The following is a 12,611-nucleotide window of genomic DNA, read 5'->3' as shown; positions in this document are numbered from 1 at the left end:
TTAAAACCTCTTGCAGCATGAATTTTATTCTTCCAGAGAATTATTGGGATAAGTGATCATACTTTCTTGCTTTCCTGTGTGCCTTTGGAATGAATGAATTAAAAACCATGCTGATGAAGCAGCATCTATCTGCGTATGTCTCTGACTTTAGAGCATTGCGTAACAGAAAATCTTATTAAAGTGTACTTAGATATTTTCAGGTTTGTCTTGCATACTACTGTAGTAAAAATAAAGGCTTCTGTATTCTGAAAACTCAATGATGCTGCACAAGCTTTATGTTTGGTACAGTTATGTTGATATTTGTAATTTTTACAGTAGATGCTTGGAGTTTAGGCTGTTGTTGTCAAATGGTGCTTTGGGATGCCAATATAATGCATCATTTGAGCTTGTTCATTCTACTGACCTCTTGATAAATTTTCAGACAGTAGACTTTGATCAACTGTAAACAGCTGTCTTGATTTAGAACCAAAGGAAGTTTTGTCCTTGTAAATTTCATACAACTAAGATATTGTGTGAGATTTTTTTCCCCACTTGTTACTGATTCTGCATGAATTTTCTTTGTCATACTGATTGACAATGTATATTTGATTAAGAACTTCAAGAAGTTTGGTTTGAAGATACTAATAATCTGTGTATCTTTTGGTGACACTTTGTATATGTATATATAGATACAATATTGCAACTCAGCAAAGCTGAAATGTAGGAGCAGCTTTCTGATTGTCAGGCTTCTTTTACTGTCTTATTACATTACTTGAAATCGGCAGTATTTACACTTACAAAACTGTTGAAGAATGTCCAGTCATCAAGCACACTTCAGTACTCGCTTTGAAAGCCTTCAACCATTATGATCGATATTTAGGATATTTTGCCTTGCTGGTTGTGCTTTCTTTTTCCCTGCCATGTAGGAACCGTGCATGGAACCTGATTCAAATAGAAATATTACTTTGGTATAATTCATCAAGAATTCTGAAAACTATTAATAAATGCTTATGACTCATTATGTTGTAGGTGAGACAAGTTAACTTTTTAAAATATGTCTTGACAGACTTCTCTGGTGTATTAGTTTGAAATGAGGCTATATATAAATCTTTAGACAACATAAGATGGCAGCAGTAAATACTCATTTTATCCTATTTGATTTCAGTTTCCAGGGAAAATGTGCTTGGCATTGGCAGTTAATGATGTCTTTTCTTGCAGGAGATCATCAATAATACATCCCTTGCAGAACTAGAAAAGCGTTTGAAAGAGGTTCCTTTCAGCCCTCCTAAAGTTGGTATGGATTATTCAAAATGGTCTTATTTCTGAAATGTTTTCCTCTTTCAGAGGAAAGAGAGTGCTTTGATTATTTTTGTTCTTGATCTGCAATGTGAATTCATCTATTAATAGTTAGTGTTTTGATGAAAGGGACTTTAAAGGTGGACAATATACATAGGTGCAGGTATATTTAGAGCTGTTGGTGGAAGTCAGTAGGAATCCTTCCACTTTCTTTCAGGTAATAGAAGAATGGATGTATTCAGTGAACAGCAGTTACATCATCTTTTAATGATGGCATTTTGGTTTTTAGGTTGAATTTTGATGACTAACCCGAAATTGTTTTAAAACTGTTTCATTTGTTGTTACTGTCCTTCACATCAAAGCTGGAGCATTCTAATAGGCCCTTGGACAGAACCAAGAAAACGTACACAGTAGTGATTAGTCATGTGTGTTTTAGAAATTTATTAAAATTCCTTTAGAGCTTTCTGTGCTTTGAGGTGAATGAAAGGATGTTTAATCAAAGGGCAAGCTTATCTCAAGGTTCTGGAATTTTTCTTAAGCTGCTGATTTAGAAAAGGGAGGGCAATACTGAACAGTAGAGTATTTTGGAAGGGGAAGTCTCAATGCATAATCAAAACCAAGGTAAGTGATGCTTTTTTTTATATTGCTGAATGTGCAGAGCAGATTTACTTAAACTGTAGTAACGAGAGATAATAAGATGGATAATCTACAATCTTCCTGGACAATAAGCAGGAGCTGTTGGTGCCTAGACCCTAAGTAGTATCATGAATATGGAGTGTACAATAATTGCATGCAGACCTTGTACTGGTGTAGCCTCTGTCACTTTTTCTCAGGATGTAACATAATTTTGCAGCTGTCCAGTACTATTTTGGGTGATGTAATATAAAATAAGAATCTTACTGTATTTTTTTCTTGAGCAAAATATGACCATTATTGTTAACTGACTCAGAAGTGTTAATATTTAATCAGGGATAATTAATGTGGTTCAGAACATCCAAAGCAAAGCATGTTTTAACTGTTAATTTATGTTTTCTTTTGGATATGTAACTATTAAAAAAAAAAAAATTAAGCACTAAGGAACGTCCTTTTCGGCTCAGCCAGTATAGCTTAACATTGTTTGTCTAATCTCGGACAACTTAATTTTTTAAATAAACATTACAAGGACTCATCTGGAAAAAGGCCTGATGTTTCTACTCTAGTTCTATATACAAAATTTGGATTCAGGTTTCTTATTACAAAATACAAATATATCGCTTACATATTTATATTGTGTAAGTTACGCTGCTAGTATGTTTGTATCACTATTTTAAATTCTGGTATGTTTAATTATTGTTTTAGCTTCTTTTGATAGGTTGAATGCAATAAATTAAACAGAATTACAGAATTCATGTTTCAGTATGTACCTTAATGTGAGGTTCATGATTCTGGCTTTTTAAACAGTTACCTTTATTCTTCCAGTTCTATTCTCAGTATAACTCATAGGGGGAAATGAGCCAGCTTTTTAGAAGTTGAGAAGCTAGACAAAGGGGTGAAATAACTTCAGTGCTGGGAATGGGAAAAAATTAAATGACAAAGAAGAAAGTGTGATATGCACATATTTCTCTGTTGCTGAGATAGGGTACTTCCAGACACTTCTCTTCAGAAAAGTACCTGTTAAGGTTTCCACTTTCAGAAGTGATTCAAGGGATACTTCTCCAGCTTTTCACAGAAACATCAAATGTGATTGTCAATAAAGTCATCAATAAAGAATTCTTTAATCACTTAGTTCCATCTTCATCATTTAAATAACTCAAAATCTGATCACACGTCAATCTGATGGTTAGCAAGCAGGTTAATATTCAAGTTTTCAATTGACCTGAATGTCTATTTTTTTTAAATGCAAGACAGTCAAGAAAAAAACAAGCTGTGTGGGGAATCCTGCTGTCATTGTATTAGAATTAATACTCCATTTTGGCTAAGTAGGTCTGTGAATGGATAGTTTTTTAGTAGAAAGAAGTTTCTACCCTAGGAGCCTATTCTTTTTGAAAAATAAAATCCCAAACTGTGCTTTTTTCAAACTTCTGAGATTTTAGAACTTCTGAATTTTCAGAAAATCATATAAAATAACCAAATCATGTTTGGCTGTGGCAAAATAAGCATGGGGGTAGAGCATAGACATCTGCCTTTAACTTTCGTGATAATGTGTTTACAAATATTTTTTTTTTTTCTCCTCAGAAAGTGCAGAAGGGTTTCCAAGTTATGATACAGCTTCTGAACAACTTCATGAAGCAGGATATGATGCTTACATTACTGGACTGTGCTTCATCTCTATGGCTAATTTCCTAGGTATCTACGTAGTCTTTTTCAAACCTTCTCTTTAGTGTGCTGTCTGTAGCTGCTATGTACTGAATTTCTTCTTCGTTCATCAGGTTCATTCCTCAGTCCTCCGAAAAACCATGTGTCTGCTAGATCAAAACTCATTGAACCTTTTTTTAACAAGTAAGTAGCTGTCAAATTAGAAGACCTGCTAAAACGTGGAAATAAGACACGAGCCTTAGAATATATATCTCTAGCCTCAGAATCAATGGCTAACTGCATTTTTCCTTACGCTTCAGTTTTGATTGGCTTTCTGGTTCACACTAGTAACACTGCAGAGAGGCCGGAGGTTGTAAAGTGAATACCTTTTGTTTTGAAGAGAATGGTTTACTTTCTGCCAACCTGTAAAAGGACACTTAGAAGAATACCTGGACTGCTTTAATGGCCTTGTCCATGCCAGTGTTGAGAATATGTTTACAATTTGGAAAATTGTCTCTGGAGTAATCTCTGGGAGTAGTGGAACTGAAGAAAAACTGGTCAGGTATTCTTTATGTTGTAGGACGCTGTCAGAAACTGGTGATAGTTAAAACCGAGCACACTAAAATGTCTGGAAAAACTAAAATATACCTACTGTAATACTGATCCAAATAACGCAAAGCTATTGTATTAACATTATCAGGTAACCCATTTTTAAGAAGGTATAATAAACACATATGATGAGTAGTTTATGGGATGATGCTATGATCAGTATTTTGCTTTTTGAACTGGATCTTCGTGCAAAATACTGGAACAAATTGAAGTAAGACTTGAGATATCTAGAAGTCTTTATGCACAGATTTGATTCCTTGTGGTTTTAGTCTGTAGATTTTACCTTATGAAAGCTTCTAAAGATAGTATAACCTGTCACATAAAGGGAAAGGAGTTGAAATTAAAAAGCTGTTAGAGCCTTAGTCTGTCTATTTGTTTGCTTGTTTAAATTCAGGAGAAATCCATCCTTTCAAACCCTATCATATAGGGGTCGGCAAAAGTAATTAGCTTCAGATGGCCCACACTAATGAGGGAATAATTGTGACTGATGGCTTTTAGCTTTCATCAGTCTGGAAACCAAATTAACGTATTGAGAGCAGTTAGGTGATTCTCCTGACACTGAGATGTGTGAGGCAGTGCCTCCATATATTCTAGCAGACATTATAAATTATATGTACATTCCTTAGGTTGAACATGGACCCACAGTGACCGCTTGATTTGCATGTGAAGATGATGATAGATCAGCATCATTTCATTTTAAGATAGGACTTGCCACAGGATTATTTTCAGTAATACCAGCACACACACTCGCCAACTAGTAGATGCAAATTGAGGGGGTTATTTTTTCAATCATTAACCAAAATGCTTTCAGTTCTTTCTAGAGATGCATGTCTGCAACAAGTACAAACTGAAACTTAAACTGTCACAATAATACAAGTTAATTAAGTTGTGTACTTCAAATGTGGCTTTCCTCTAACAGTGACATTTCAGAGTTTTGAGAGGAAGCCTGCTGTGTCTGTTCTGGATTCAGAGTTAACACTGCCTAACTGTAATGAAAGGGAAAGTTAACAAAAAAACTGCAGGGAGAACAATATAGCAAGAACTGAAAATTACTGTTTACAAGAAAAAATAAAATTTATCCATTCTGTCATTATTCAGACCTTGTAGCTTCTTGTTTCAGAAAAGCTATCTATTATTTTTAAGTCATGGAAACTTGGAAGACTTGCTATGTCTTACTTTCACATAATCTTAGAAGCTTTGCCATATTCTAACATCTGCCACCTCGCCTCAGAGCTTGGAGATGAGACTCCTGATAGTGAGCAGGCCAAGGCTTGTATTTTTAAAGCTAATTTTTTTAAACTATAATGCAAAATAACAAACCAGAATAAGACAGATGTAAGAATAATTACTTTTTAAAAAAGAAAAAAGATTTAAGTATATCTCATAAGTCAGAGCTGTTGGATCTTTAAATGAAAAAGTCTTTTGCTCAGTTCAATATGTCCTTGCAGAGCAGACCTCCATCTCCAGCACGTGGTCTGTGTAGCACCTTTAAGTAGCATCCAGGGCTTGTGCATTTTACTTAGTTATCTTAAGGTCCCTAGTAAGTATGTTGCTTCTGGGGCTTTTTTGCAGGTATGCTCTGGGCTGCCAGCTAGCTTCCTGCTACACCTAGTTTTCTCTAGTTTGTGGTCTAGAAGCTTTCCCTATCTGAGCATCCTCTCTTCCTCCTGGGGAGAAAAAAACCTATCTTCCTCCTTCCTCCAGAAGTTCTACCTGATCCTGTGGGCAGCAGTCAGAACAAGGAAACCTTTTCCTTTGTGCTGTAGTCATGTTCTTCAAGCAAAACACAAACTACAACATGCAAACAGTAAGCTAAACAAATGAAAGTTATACTATCTGTCACAAAACCTTTTCCTGAAAGAAGCTGAACAGAAGTAGTTTTTTATAAGGCAGTTAGTTAGAAGCAGTGTTCTCAGTTTGAGCTATTATCAAGATAGTCTTGAAAATTTCTTTAAAGCAGAACACTTTATGATTCTTTGGGTTGCTCCTAAAGTCTTAATTTCCAGATTTCTGAATACTAGGTGTTAATATTTAAGTACAGTTTAGAGATTAAACTTTTACATGATTGGTGTGACTGATGGGATTTTGAAATGTTTTCTGTTTGAATAGACTTGTCACTAATGTGAATAGCGGAAGTAAATTTAAAACTGAAAAATCAAGCTTTGATTTTTAGGAACTTAGCCTTCAAAGGAAAGTAATGCTTTTTTCAGTAGTTACTTTGACCTCTCTTTGTCAGTAAAGTTACAGAACTTCCTGGATTGCCATTAAAGAGCAGTGGCCCACATATAGCTTAATGTTCATATAGGTTAATGATGAGCACAGGTAAAATCTTTAGCTTCAACTTCTTGTAAGAGTGGAACTGATTAAAACCAGACTTTGCCTTAGGGTCGTTCGGCTCTTTAGGCATAAGGCAGTAAGTTATATGATAATTCAACAAGCCAAGATTTCCAGAGATGCATTTCTGTAATCTTTATGCTTTCTTGTATATTTGTATATAGTGTCTTTGAAAAATCACGTTCATGTGAACAATCTGAGTAATCCCTGATGAACACTTACAAGTTGAGGTGATGGGACTTTTTATATTGTAATATCTAAACTCTTACGTGTATAATTCGGATGCTATGTTCTGTTATATACTTCAGAGTTGATTAGAAATTTTTTGACCTATTTCGTTTAGAGCAACATCTCTTCTTCCATACCTCCCTGCCCCCACCCATAAGCCCCTCCTAAAGTTTTAATGACAACTTTATTTCAGAACTCTTTGGGTTGTTTGAATATTGGGGTTTTTTCTCTTGATGTAGCTGGAGGCAGGGGGTGAGAGCGGTCTAGAAAAATGAAAACGCCATGTTTTGTTGAGCTGAAGAGCATGATGGTCTGTAGAAATATGAATTATCTTAGAAATGTTCTTTTTTTTTGTACAAAGGGATATCAGAAACCAAAATCTGTGCAGATAGCTTGGCTTTGTGCAGTAATTGTGGAAAATGTCTCACCAGGGAGCTAGGTTCTCTGGCATGTATTGCGAATCATTTAATTTCTCCCTTTGCTTTTCTATATTAATCTAATTTTCTTTGCAAAATTATTGCAAAAGAACATCAGCATGCTTTTCTGCAGTTTGACTTTTCGGTCATAGTGTAGGAGTGAACACTTGCTGTCCTTGTGCTTTCAGCCACATGTGGCTGTACTGGTTACTGAGCTGGATTGGTAAACTGATCTGGGTTTTAAAAGATGCCTTTTTTTTTTCAGCTGCATCAGTTTCTCTACACAGTTTATCACACAACTGTGAAAAGTTTTGTCTTAGCTCAAAGCAGAGGTTGAATGTTGACTGCTTGAGACCACTTAAGCTTTGCTGTGAAGTGGCATGATTGTAGCCTTGCCTTATCCTTATGTTGCTTGACTTGCTACAGAAACAATTGTCTTCCAAGTGGCTGTCTCCAGATACCTCAGAGTTCCTAGGATATTGTTGTATATTGAGAAATAGATGTCTATCCTCTGACCATGTGTTCTGGCTGTAGCTTTTAAGCAGTGTAGGAAATATTTATTTTATTCTATTTTTAGCTTGGTCAGTATAGCTTTTACATTACTGTGAATTAATGTAGTAAAAAGTAATGCCATAGCTACAACTTCGCGAATCTAGCTAATTTAATATAAAGTAGGGTTTATGTTGTCGTACAGAACAACCTTATTAGTTTAAATTTTCTGCAGATAGATGAGGAATCTTACAACCGTAATTATGGATACTTAATTAGAGATTATGCTGCAACTCAGTGTTCATAATCTGTATAAGTTAGTACTACAAGATGGCAGTTAGTGCTGTAACGTACCTTAAGTGCACTTAATATGAAAATCAGTATTTATACTATGTCTTCAGGGAGTGTGAGTGTATGTGCTGTTTAGAGTCGTAGTTCATTGACCAAACAAATAAATACAGGATTTGTCTGGGAGGATAAAAAAACTGATCTTAATTATCTCAGGTATATAATTTTTTTGGTGTAAGTTTGTCCTTGTTGGCCACTGTATTGCTTTCCTCAACATGATAAAACCTGGGGGAGGGCAGCTTAACTACACTAGTATTCTCCCCAGAAGTCTTTGTTGTATTTTTAGTAAACCTTGTCTTTATTTTTATGAAATTTGCTACCTAGGAAATGAGTAAAGTAGCTGGTTACAAGAGTTCTGTGAAGGCTTTTTCTTCAGGTAGCTCAACTTAAACCACATCTGCCTTTTTTTTTTTTTTTTTTTTCTTGAAAACTTTTGCTATCCTGTATGGATGATAGACAGCCTTCATCCAGTGAAGACTAAACTGCTTTTACTGACTAGCTGAAATACTGTATATTTAGGTTGTGCACTGGAGTCTGAAGAAAGCTGTGGGTCTTACTAACAGTGACATTGACATTATTTCAGATGAAGATATGAGCGCAAATCATAGGTAATAAATGGAACCGAACATCTTTCTACAGTCTGAAGTCCAGCTTACATTCAGAGCATAGATCCCAGACCTGCAAGTTCTTTTCTGCCCAGATAGGTGCTCTGTGATGGTGATAGGATCCTGCCTGGTGTCTTCCAGCAGAGATGGAATATAGTCACTTCCTTTCTATTGCTCCTTAGAAGATCTATCACACACACCCCCTTTGTATTCCCTCTCCCTTTAATCTCATGGAAGATAACCTTGTGGCCTGATCACTGTGTCTCCTGTCATTTTCTGGGTGGATGGCTTTTTTGTTTGTTTGGTTTTTGCTCAGTAGCACTGCATGTCCTGTCAGTATTACCCCAGATCTCTAGAGGTCAGAGTAAGGATGTTTTTCTCTGTTTCCTTGTGGAAGCTGCGTTCTGAAGCTAGCTTTGTTCTCAAGATGTCACTCCTGTCCTGTTTAGACAGATAACTATAGTGAAGCCAAGGCTATAGGAGTATGGCACCTAAGACTAAATGTAGGAAGAAGCTGTGGCTCCTTTGTAAAATAATTTCATTACTCAGTGCTATGTTGAAATTGTTAAAGTTTCTAAAGTTAACTGATGCTGAAGCGTCTTAATTTTTATTAATAAAATCCCTTTTAGGTTCTGTAGTGCTCAGGGGGACACAGTGCACGTTCTACTATATCTTCCCTGAGACTCAGGAAGAGAAATCAGGTGGGACAGTGTTCATCATAACTGGTGCAGTTCTCTGAAGACCCTCTGGTTCACTTGTGAGCCTTACAGTTCATTTGCTCCACAGTGTTTTGGGTTTGGTCATGTTTTTTCTTTCTCCTGAGTATTTATAGTAAAAACAAGTTGCCAACTGCATTCCGGGAGACTTTTCAGCGATACAAGTAACCATCAGGTCATAATATTCAAACTCTTAAAATCTAATAGTGAGTGTGCTGTGATACAAAGAATCTCTAGGGAATTACAGATCAGTCTTCACTCTTTATATTAGTTATTACTTAGTTGAATACTGTAACCATAACCTGATAAGCCTTTTATAAGCTTTTTGAAGATATGATAGGAAAGCTACTTACTTTAGCCCTCCAGTGAACACTATACGTAGCAAATGTTTTGTAACAGCAACATGGCATCTGTATCTATGACAGGATTTTAGGCTACTTCTCTTATTTTGGAAGGAAATAGTTTTCAGAGCTGAATATGTGCTTTTATTGGAAGAATTTATAAATATTTTGAGAAACTCTTCAGTTACACGTGACAGAGCAAAAGACTTGTCCTGGTTATCTCCATAAAGTGTCATGATGGCTTTTGCAGTTGTAGGGTTTTAAGATCCATTCTATCTACAGCATGATGCAATGCTCAGAAAATGGGAAAATGTATGTTTATTTAGAATGACAGCTTTTGCGCTATCCACTGTGTAACTGGCTCTTACTGCACAGAGCTGCTACTTTCTGAATGTTCATTTCTCCATTTGTTTTAATTGTAACAGTGTGGGGCTTCTTTCTTCTTGTTTTGTTGAATAAGTAAAATTATTAGCATGGTGCCAAGTAACTTGCTGAATCTGGATTGTTAGAGAAGGAATTGGACTTAATTAGAGGTCTATTTGTTTTAATACAGCCTAAGATATGGTTGGGATGACTTCTGCTTCTTCAGAAGCAACATTAAAAAACTGTAAAAAGGAGAGCTTAATAAAAGGTCTTTAGGCAGAAATTTGCTAATGGTGCTTTTCCATTTTGCTTCAGGCTATTTCTTATGAGAGTAATGGACATACCATATCTCAATTTGGAAGGACCAGACTGTAAGTAGCTTATTTCTTACTACTTATTTTTTACTTACTAATGACAAATTTCCTGGAGGAGGAAGTGTAAAGATTAATTCTCACATATCGAAAACATGGGACATCAGCTGTGTTCAGGTTATTAGCCACTTTACCAAATGGTTTAAACATCCCCCCCTCTTTTTTTTTTTTTTTTTTTTTTAAATGAAGTAGTAAAACCCTAGGTTCTTCAACTTTGGCCAGAAAATCTGCATTGCAAAGGAGATTGTCCAGAACAGATATTAAACTCTTGTAACTAAATGTAACAGACTTTGAAGTTAACAGCTTTATGGTTATTTTGGGTCACTACTTTTATGTACCATGTAACATATAAAGTGGAGTATTAACACTTTCCCTCTCTCCCATCACCCCAGCAGCAAATACAGGATGCAAACTAGTGAATAGCAAATGGTTGTGAAATTTTTCTGGCCACTTTCCTTCACAATTTGTGGGCAGCAGTACCTTCACTTCAATCAAAACATCAGAATTCTTTTGTCACATGAAGTTATGATTACATAAATGGAAAAATATTACTTGGAATATTTTTACACTTCAGGTTATTTCAGGTTACAAACCTGGGGCTGTAATAAGTTAGTAATACATGTAAATGAAAATAGATTTTACTAATATAAAGGTCCTTAGTGTTATGGGATGTTACACTCTGAGGGAGAAAACCTCAGCTAAGTGTTACCATTGATGTCTTGACTTAGGAAAATGTGAAGCCCTGGAGGTCAGTCTGGTCCTTGACTAGATGAAAGCTTGATGTTTTACTGTGAAGTTAGATACACAACCATCTTAAAAGTGATACCCATCTGGAAGCAATACTGCTGTGAAGACATTTTCCACTCCATGCATCAGAAAGCTCAGACTGGAGGAGTGACCCTGTATTAGATAGTAGTAACAGAATACAGTTCCATAATGATGAAAGTAACTACTGAAGTGGAAAATATATGCTGTAAGGGCATGTGTTTAATTTTTAAATGCAGTTAGATGACCAGATCACTGTGCTCTGTCTCTCTGTGGATTTGTTGGAATGGTCATCTAATTATGTTGCATGCTTCTTTCACTAACCGTTTGATATTGAGTGGAGAAATAGATAAATACTGTAGGTCATTGAGAGAATGCCAAAGCTACTAAGCTGTAAGGATGCTACTTCCACTTGCTAGCCAACTTACAGGATTGTTTTGATTGTTTGCCAAGAAGAGATGCCAAAAAAGTCTGCCTGTTAGAGTCTCTCTCTCTTATCTGAAAGCCACTCCTGTAGAACAGAAGGTGCAGATGTTACTGCAGAATCTGAACCAGGGAGACTTTCTAAGCCTCAAAACAGAAAGTACGTCTAGGGTGGTGTGTTGGGCTGGCTGCTTTAGAACCTTCTATTGCTGTTTTGAGATTTAAATGCTACTGTAGGTTGAGGAAGCTATTTGGTTGGTTGTCTGTAGGGGCGTTTTCACAGAGCAGTAAAGCCATGCAAAGAATAAGGCCACACCTCTGTGATAGATATACTCAAAGACTGTATAAAAAAAAAAAAAAACAAAGGTGAGGCATAGCTAACTAGGTGACTGTTATTCCTGGAAACATTGCAAAACTAGCTATAACACTACATGACAAAAAATGACAAACACAACAAAACTTAGGACAGAGTTTGGTAACACATGCTAGGTCAAAAAGTATTGAATATGTGAAAGTGACTTTCATCATCTTCTTTTGTTACTGTGTATTAAAAAACTCCTTTCAAAAGAATGAAGTTGCTGCACAAATTGACTGCAAAGCAGAATATGAATAAAGTATTTCTCACCTGAGTAGGTGGAAGGTATAGAGGTTTAACAGAGGATTCAAAGTGAATTTAAGAATAAACTGATGGTGGAGGGTTAGGTGTAGTTTCTTCTTTGTAATCAATAGAAAAAGGCTGTTATAACATCTGAAACTGGAGTTGTTACAATTCTCTGCTACTGAACTGCTAATAAACCTTTGAATTGGTAGCTGTTCAATAGGCTCTACAGCAATGAGTTGATCTTCATTGGCTTGTTCAGACAGTTTCTGGGGGTTTGGTGTTTGGCTTGTATAGTGGCCAAAAAACTGAATTCTGGTGCTTAAAAAATGTTGTGTCCTTTTTGGTTTTTGATGTAGCAGATTTAAGGAACAAGACTTCACTTGTGCTTATGAAAGGATTGCTTTCTTTTAACTACTTGTGTCTCCATCCAATCTGATGCTCATGCAAACCAGA

The 12,611-nt window shown here is 36.0% G+C and overlaps 1 protein-coding gene across 5 annotated transcripts in view; it reads left to right on the top strand.

Moving 5' to 3' along the window:
* Positions 1–12,611, top strand: part of PARN (poly(A)-specific ribonuclease) — a 59,535-nt gene that overhangs the window by 14,474 nt on the left and 32,450 nt on the right. For all 5 annotated transcript variants that reach the window (XM_040590903.1, XM_040590904.1, XM_040590905.1 and 2 more), the window contains 4 exons: positions 1,198–1,273; positions 3,490–3,600; positions 3,684–3,753; positions 10,314–10,369. In XM_040590903.1, coding sequence (XP_040446837.1) covers positions 1,198–1,273; positions 3,490–3,600; positions 3,684–3,753; positions 10,314–10,369 — 313 coding nt within the window. The remainder of the gene's footprint in view (positions 1–1,197; positions 1,274–3,489; positions 3,601–3,683; positions 3,754–10,313; positions 10,370–12,611) is intronic.

Source organism: Falco naumanni, chromosome 4 (genome assembly GCF_017639655.2).
Source record: "Falco naumanni isolate bFalNau1 chromosome 4, bFalNau1.pat, whole genome shotgun sequence".
Lineage (NCBI taxonomy): Eukaryota > Metazoa > Chordata > Aves > Falconiformes > Falconidae > Falco > Falco naumanni.
This window is presented reverse-complemented; position numbering and strand designations above follow the sequence as displayed.